This window comes from Schistocerca gregaria, chromosome 6, assembly GCF_023897955.1.
Source record: "Schistocerca gregaria isolate iqSchGreg1 chromosome 6, iqSchGreg1.2, whole genome shotgun sequence".
Classification (NCBI taxonomy): domain Eukaryota; kingdom Metazoa; phylum Arthropoda; class Insecta; order Orthoptera; family Acrididae; genus Schistocerca; species Schistocerca gregaria.
Genome location: NC_064925.1, coordinates 51,137,062 through 51,146,265, shown reverse-complemented (window position 1 = coordinate 51,146,265; position 9,204 = coordinate 51,137,062). Strand labels below are relative to the sequence as shown.

Below are 9,204 nucleotides of genomic sequence, written 5' to 3'. Positions count from 1 at the left end.
CAAAACTGAAAGCATGTGCATCAGCCCAGTCCCAGTAGTGGTGTCTGTCTGAAGTCTTCCACTGAACATTGATCAATTTGGATTGTAAAGCAGATGTACTGATTAATTTTTCCTAAAATTTTAAAATACTCAAAAAATTCAGTTTCTTCTTACATATAAACTAATATATCACAACATCCAATGTCAATTTCGAGTTTTCCATCCATTTCCTGATTTATGCCCACATGTAAATTAGGGATTTTTCTGGCAAAGTCAAAACGTACCAGGCAAACACATCACTTTCAGTAAAATTAACTTTATTTTTAAAAAAGATATACAGGAAAGGGTTGTGGTCCAAATGTTAACTCTAAAAATACTACCACTTACAGTAAAACTTTTATACAACCCTCAAGTTAGTTTGAAAACTATAGTAACTTCATTTACACTTAAACAGAACTAATTTCTTGTTAAATTTTCCACCACAGTTCACAAACCATAACATTAGGCTTTAATACACTGTAGAGGAGCTTCCTGGCAGGTTTCCTGTGTGCAGTTTTTACCTTCAAAACTCATGCCCAAAATGCTATAAAAATTACACTTCACAATTGAAATTTGCCATATTCAAATACACTATACAATTAAAATTCCTTAGACCCCACAATTCATTTATATAATTTATCTTACTTAGCATTAATTATATATTGCTTTCAGTATGGGAATGAGACCATTGTCTACAGACTTTGTACTTTAAATTCTCGTTCACACATTTACACACATCGGCTGCTCGTTTAAGAGCTAACAAACAAAAGAACACAAAAAGATTCCCAGCACATTACAGCCAAAACTGAACCACTATGGAGTATAGGGCTTGCATATACCATAAAAATATACAAACAATGGAAAGCCCAAGATGGAATAACAATAATATGGAAAGGATAGATGCTAATCACCAAGGAGGTGGCACTGAGTCACAGGCAGGCACAATGAACAAGACTGCTAAAATATTCAAACTTCCAGACAAAGACCTTCTCCCTAAATAGAAAACACACATTCACTATGGCCATGTGTATGAGAGACAAATTTGAGTTCGTGTGATTAAGTTTTTTCTGTTTCGTAAGAACTTTGTCCAAAAGCTTGAATACTTTAGCAGTCCTTTCACTGTGCCTCGACACCACCTCTACATGAGCGTAGCAATCTATCTTTTCCATAAAAGTAATATACAATCACACTGTCTCTCAGATTAATTAAAGGCAGCCCGTCTTCATTAGAACAGCCAATTATAATGCAAGTAAAAATATTTTTACACAGTTCAGTGTGGTACACAGATTTCAATTCTAAGATTTTTTCATGTTACTGCAAACGCAAAGAAAATATCCTTTAACAGGTGGCGGGTGTATCGGGTGAGGGGAATACCATGTGATACACACACAAAACGAATAGTTTAAGGAGGACTGTCTCCATATTAACTACAGTTTTTGTATCAACAGACACTTTCAACCAAAGTCCACTAAACAGCAGTAAAGGGCACAACTGGCAACACAGTAAATGAGTCCCTAATTTCAATACAAATTTTAACATTTGCTCCAGGAAAGTTGCAGATAATACTTTATCAAGCAAAAGTATATGTTTAAGAATAATAGGTACCACGATTCCTATTACAAGCTACACGTATTTTGCTAAATGCTATTAGCTAGTTATACAAGCATGTCTCAGATGCAACAAAAACCATTACTAGTCCCTTTTACTGAAAGTCAATTTTAAGAGTTGACTGATAAATTTCAATTTTCACATGCTGAGAAATTGTGAACAAGCTTAATGTATTGGTCATGTGTGCACATCATTAATCTCACTTGAATCTGCACATTTTGAAGATCAGCATAGTGCCCTTAAAAATCTGGAATGCTGTATTTCCATTACCTCTAAAATTAATTTGAACCTTGTGTGTAGGCATAGGACGATAAGATAGTTATGCCCACAAAATGCCACTATAAAGGATCATAATCTTTCAAGCATCTCACTATCCAATGTCCCTTTATACACATTTGCATGAAACACCAAATCATATCACAGAAAAGTAAGAAGTTACTGGTCACTTGGCATTTCTTTAGTCAAATGTTACTCCTTCACATGAGTTTGTGGGGCAGAAATACACATTACCGGAGTGGATTTTTTTAAAACTGTGTGACATTAAAAGGCATCTTATGAAACACTGCAAAGAGATACATACCCTTGAAGACACCAAAGAAATTTAATTCCTTGCACAATTTTCAAAGTGGCTAATCCATGTTCACTTAAAACTTCGGTGTGGCTTCTAGGACATAAGTAATTTATGGTATGAATTTTATCAGTTTATATTTTACTCAAATATTATTCTTTAAGCCACCCATTAAATTAGCAAGTTACGTAAATAAATTACGAAAGTAATCCTATGGTAAATAAAACCTTACTTGATAAACAGGATAGAAATGAGCTCTCTGAATAGCAGTCTTACTAGCTTCACCTCTCCCTACATGGTGAAAGAGTTAATCGCTATGTAATCATTCCATTAACTGTGCAAGTGATACAGGAACAAGAGAAAAATTGTACTCTATTTACATGGTTATTCAAATGAATTGGCTTACTTACTTTCCCCTCTCCAAAAGTGCCCAATTTTCATGCATTTTTACATAATGAAAATCAGTAAGATTTTTACAATTATAAAGAACAAATCAGATTCAATCATTGCATAAATGAGAACACACTAAATTTACTTAAAAATATTTATTTTCAGTAATCTTCAATATAAAACATATAAAGTAAGAGTAAAATTTCAGACAATCTGCACATTTGAATATCTGTTACACGATTGTGTTTCTCTTTACCAAAAACACAGCACTACAAATGTGATGCATTACTCTAGAACACTTATCAGTCAGACTGTAAAAAGAGTTCTCTTCTTGGAGAAGCTGTAGAAACTGTGATAAAATCTGATGTCACAACGAACAGCCACATCACAATCCTTAAGGCATCCACACATTTTGCAAGTTGGCTTTCAAAATGTCAAGATTTTATGACTCCATATGGCTGCTGGTAATTACTGGAGTAACAAACTACTAGCAGCAACTTGCACACTATTGCTGTGCAGCCGAATCCAACAGCAATCCTAATTTCAAGATGTCATATAAACTGCCACACGATCATCAGAATCAAGTATAAATCAAAGTAAGAATTATTGTAAAAGACATCACAAAAGCTTATTACCATCTTAGCAACCAAATGTGATACAGACATATAAATTGAAATATAAACTGAACAGAAAATATTTATACAATACAGGACTCAAGACTTTGAAACGCCACAAAAGTTAAAATACTGCAAGTATGAGTACCAATATTTACAAATGCAGTCATACCTATTATGGTGGGTTGCACGAAGCTCAAGATGAACTGATCAAAATGAAACACTGTATTAGTGAGACTATAAAAAAATCTCAAAGTATGAAACGTCAAGGTCTGAAGAAACTGACAAGATATAACTTCTCTGGGATATTATGTTAATAATAAGCTTCTAAAATTTATCAGTAAAATGAAAAAGCTTTCACTAATGAAGGTAATCTAAAACTGCTCTTAAAAGTATATGGTTCTATTAATGTAGACTGTTGAAACATTGAAACAAACATGCACACTTCAGTAGACATCTGGACTCATTCCCATGGTATTTCTATTAAAGTTTTTTGGTTTTTTACAACTGCAAGAGATGATTCCTTGTTATTTTATAAACCAAAAAATTAAGTCAAACAACATTCTCTTGATGTGGTCATTTTTATTTAAAATTGCATAGTATTCTGCAAGATGCATGTGAAGTGCAGGTACAATAATCACTAAAACTTGCAGCAGCATATTCTTCATGTAGATATTAACTGAAATAAAACAGAAGACGTTATTAACATCACAGTGCAATTAAATGGAAAAGTAGCAGTGCAAAAGTACCTTTTAGATACTTACTGATTTTACTGTTACTTTAATAAAATCCTTCTTGTGGGCCAGGTCAAAATCTGGATAATGAGCATATACTTGTTTACAAACAGTCTTCATTGTTATTTCTTCGAGGTTAGCTCCTTCCAAAATTTCTTTGACATACGACTTTATCTCTTCATCCTGTACAGACAATTAAAAAATATCATTCGCATACATTACACAAACAAGCAAAAAGGTCTTCAAAAGGCAAAGTACATATGAAACAATTTTAAAATTTTGCTAAAAACGGCAGACTATGTTCAGTCTAGGTAACAATAAAAGACTGCAAAAATTTACTTACTGTGGGTGGTGCTTTTGTCTTTTTTGAGAGGGGTTCATCTTCAGATGAAGACTCGTCATCACTCTTACTAGAGGTTTTCCGTTTTTTAGCTGAAGATTTCTTCTCAGACTTTTTGTTTGGAGTCTTTTTAGCATTCGCTTTCTTGGATGTCTTTTTAGTTTGGCTTCTGCGACCTTTCTTTGATTTTGACTTGGACTAGAAGGAAAAAATAATTTTGAAAATCAGCTTCTAAAAATTAACTACAGAACAAAGTTCAGGTGTATAAATTTAAGAATTATGAAACAAATATTGGTGAAACAAGGACACATCTCTCTCTCTCTCAGAGCAGCAGTGTTCTGTCCCCTCCTAAGCTGTTGGACAAAAATTGCAAGTTGTCATAAATCACAAGCCACCCATGCTTATTCTCGCATATTTTTGACAGTTTGAATGTTTCTTTTTTTGTGTGTGTGAAACCAAGTGTCCAGATATATTAACTATTACACCTGTTGGGACTGGTGCTTTGTGATAAGATGATACCCCCAACAACCTTCAGTGAAGTGGGATGGCTTCTGTGCCTCATTAATATAGACAGCAGGCTACCACAACAGAGGTATTTCTGGAGGAGCCACATAAACCTGTGGTTCCTGAAGAGGGACAGGGGCAATTCCAGTACCTGCAGAGGGGGGGGGGGGGGGGGGGTTGTCGTGTGGATGATTCACTGATCTTGGACTTGTAGCACTTAGCCAACAAAGTCTTGCTAGATTGGTACAGCGAAAAGTTGAAAGCAAGGGGATTATTGCTGTTATTTTCCCCACTAGCACTTGCAGCTCTACTGTATTCTGTAGGGTAAAATATTCTGGAGATAAAAGAGTCCCCCATGCAGATCTACAAGGGAATTTCATCATCAGGGAAAACAAAATTAGTATTCTACAGGTTGGAGCATGGAATGTTGGATCCCTTAATCAGGCAGGGAGGTTAGGAATTTAAAAAGAAATGTAACAACAGAAACAATTTTTGACAAAATAAGATGAGTAGATTTTATCAAATTAACACACAGCAAGAGCACACACACATAAACAATTATAATTAAGCAAGGTTTTGCAACCAGTGGCTCCTCCAGACAGAAAGGCTGAAGGAGAAGCTCCTTCAGGCAGAAAGGCTGAAGGAGAAGGGTGAGGGATGAAGGAAAAGGACTGGAGATGTCTAGGAAAAGGGGCAGATTCCGGTAAAGTTAACCAGAACCGCAGGTCAGGGGAGACTTGCCAGACAGGATGAAAAGGACATTGATTTAACACTCATGAAAGAAGATATTATATGCAGAAAAATCTGCACACGCCATAAAAAAATTTCAAATTGGCTTCAAAATATGTCTTCCCATAATATAATTAGATTTTAAATTGCAGATCATTTCCAAGAGCAGATACTGACTGATCATAATTTACTGATCCTGATCATCAGATTAAAATATAGCCTTAGAAAATTTAACACAAACAACAGAAGGAAGTACAATAAGAGGAATGGGTAGCATCAAGAAATGGAAGTGAACACAGCAGAGTATCAAATACGTCAACAACAAAAACAAAATAAGGGTAATGGAACATGATCCAATTAAATCAGGCGATGTTCAGAGAATTAAAATTAGGAAATAAGACACTAGAAGTAGAAGTGTTTGCTATCTGGCAGCGAAGTAAATGCCTATGGTTAATTAGGAGAGGATTAAAATGCACTGGCAATAGCAACAAAATTACTTTTGAAAAACAAATTCGTTAACACTTTACACTTAAATGCTATGAAGACTTCCCTCAATATTCATCCGAGTTAGCCTTTTATGTAAGTGGTATGTGGACAAACAGTTCAAACAGAAGAGAATGTAAGCCTCTGAAATATTTGGCTACAGAAGATTGCTACAGATTAGATGGGTATATCAAGTAATGAGGTAGTACTGAATAAAACTTGGCAAGAAGAGACTTATCACTGTCTAAAAGAAGGAACCTGTTTAAAGGATACAGTCTCGGGCATCAAATACCAATAAATTTAATAATGGAGAAAAGTGTGGAAGGTCAAAACTGTACAAGCTGACAAATACATCACAAGTTGAAATGAATGTAGATTCAGGAATTACAACACAGACACAGTGAGGCGTGCACAGGACAGACTAGCATGGAATGTTGCATCAAAGTAGTCTAACTCCTCCTTTTGACGAGTACTGAGAAAAGTAAACACTTATGCTGACCACGCTAAACCCAATGACTGGCCTCTTACAGGCCTGGCAATTCCCAGTTTTGTTACCTGGTAAGGCACTGCCTGCAGAATGTTTTTAAGTCCCACTGTGGCACACCATTTTAACTAGTCAAACTGGTGTTTTAGTACACACTCCACTTAGGCATAAACAGAAGCATATCCTCCTGATATTTTGTTTTTATCCACTCAGGGACTGGGTGTTGTGTTGTCCTAATCATCATCATCATCATCATCATCATCATCATCATACGCCCATTGATGTGCAGGTCGCTGAAGTGGCGTCAAATCGAGATACTTGCACCAGGCAAGCGGTCTACCTGACGGGAGGCCCTTGTCACGATATTATTATTATTATTATTATTATTATTATTATTATTATTATTATTATTATTATTAGTACTATTTCTTTCTTATCTCAGACGTTATGTCTGGTCAAAAGTAGAAAGTGACGCGAACCTTGATCAAGCGTGACTTCCTTTTAACTGAACGGTATATGTTATATAGCATTTAGGAACTTTCGGGTAATTGAACATGTGTATCAATAATTACAGATTTCTGTAGTTGTATATATAAGTTTGGATGTAGCTGTATTGTGTTGATGTACTGGTGGATATTGTGTGGTATGACTCCTGTAGTTGATAGTATAATTGGTATAATGTCAACTTTATCCTGATGCCACATACCCTTGACTTCCTCAGCCAGTTGGATGTAGTTTTCAATTTTTTTTTCCTGTTTTCTTTTGTATATTTGTTGTATTGGGTATGGATATTTCGATTAGTTGTGTTAACTTCTTTTTATTGGTGAGTATGATGTCAGGTTTGATATGTGGTGGTGTTTTATCTGTTATAATGGTTATGTTCCAGTATAATTTGTATTCATCATTCTCCAGTACATTTTGTGGTGCATACTTTTATGTGGGAACGTGTTGTATTATTAGTTTATGTTGCATGGCAAGTTGACGATGTATTATTTTTGCTACATTGTCATGTCTTCTGGTGTATTCTGTATTTGCTAGTATTGTACATCCGCTTGTGATGTGATCTACTGTTTCTATTTGTTGTTTGCAAAGTCTTCATTTATCTGTTGTGGTATTGGGATCTTTAATAATATGCTTCCTGTAATATCTGGTGTTTATTGTTTGAACCAGTATTGCAATCATGAATCCTTCCGTCTCACTGTATATATTGCCTTTTCTTAGCCATGTGTTGGATGCGTCTTGATCGATGTGTGGCTGTGTTAGATGATACGGGTGCTTGCCATGTAGTGTTTTCTTTTTCCAATTTACTTTCTTCATATCTGTTGGATGTTATGTGATCTAAAGGGTTGTAGAAGTGGTTATGAAATTGCAGTGGTGTAGCCGATGTATTTATATGAGTGATTGCTTTGTGTATTTTGCTAATTTCTGCTCGTTCTAGAAAGGATTTTCTTAAATTGTCTACCTGTCCATAATGTAGGTTTTTTATGTCGATAAATCCCCTTCCTCCTTCCTTTCTGCTTAATGTGAATCTTTCTGTTGCTGAATGTATGTGATGAATTCTATATTTGTAGCATTGTGATCGTGTAAGTGTATTGAGTGCTTCTAGGTCTGTGTTACTCCATTTCACTACTCCAAATGAGTAGGTCAATATTGGTATAGCATAAGTATTTATAGCTTTTGTTTTGTTTCTTGCTGTCAATTCTGTTTTCAGTATTTTTGTTAGTCTTTGTCTATATTTTTCTTTTAGTTATTCTTTAATATTTGTATTATCTATTCCTATTTTTTGTCTGTATCCTAGATATTTATAGGCATCTGTTTTTTCCATCGCTTCTATGCAGTTGCTGTGGTTATCCAATATGTAATCATCTTGTTTAGTGTGTTTTCCCTTGACTATGCTATTTTTCTTACATTTGTCTGTTCCAAAAGCCATATTTATATCATTGCTGAATACTTCTGTTATCTTTAGTAATTGGTTGAGTTGTTGATTTGTTGCTGCCAGTAGTTTTAGATCATCCATGTATAGCAAATGTGTGATTTTGTGCGGGTATGTTCCAGTAATATTGTATCCATAATTTATATTATTTAGCATGTTGGATAGTGGGTTCAGAGCAAGGCAGAACCAGAAAGGACTTAATGAGTCTCCTTGGTATATTCCATGCTTAACCTGTATTGGCTGTGATGTGATATTATTTGAATTTGTTTGGATATTAAGTGTGGTTTTCCAATTTTTCATTACTATGTTTAGGAACTGTATCAATTTAGGATCAACTTTGTATATTTCCAATATTTGTAGTAACCATGAGTGGGGTACACTATCAAAAGCTTTTCGGTAATCAATGTATGCGTAGTGTAGCGACCTTTGTTTAGTTTTAGCTTGATATGTTACCTCTGCATCTATTATCAGTTGCTCTTTACATCTTCGTGCTTCTTTGCAACAGCCTTTTTGTTCTTCATTTATAATTTTGTTCTGTGTTGTATGTGTCATTAATTTCTGTGTAATGACTGAAGTTAATATTTTGTATATTGTTGGTAGGCATGTTATGGGGCGGTATTTAGCTGGGTTTGCTGTGTCTGCTTGATCTTTAGGTTTCATATAAGTTATTCCATGTGTAAGTGTATCAGGGAATGTGTATGGGTCTGCAATGTAACTTAAATAATTTAGTTAGATGTGAATGTGTTGAGGTGAACTTCTTTAGTCAGAAATTTGCTATTTTATCTTTTCCAGAGGCTTT

At 34.9% G+C, this 9,204-nt stretch overlaps 1 protein-coding gene across 3 annotated transcripts in view; it reads right to left on the bottom strand.

Moving 5' to 3' along the window:
• Positions 1-279: 279 nt before the first annotated feature.
• The window catches only part of LOC126278453 (protein DEK-like), a 43,607-nt gene continuing 34,682 nt past the window's right edge, over positions 280-9,204 (bottom strand). For all 3 annotated transcript variants that reach the window (XM_049978576.1, XM_049978578.1, XM_049978579.1), the window contains exons 8-10: positions 4,276-4,470; positions 3,963-4,115; positions 280-3,877 (exon numbers count right to left, since the gene is read on the bottom strand). In XM_049978576.1, coding sequence (XP_049834533.1) covers positions 3,863-3,877; positions 3,963-4,115; positions 4,276-4,470 — 363 coding nt within the window. In that variant the 3' untranslated portion in view covers positions 280-3,862. The remainder of the gene's footprint in view (positions 3,878-3,962; positions 4,116-4,275; positions 4,471-9,204) is intronic.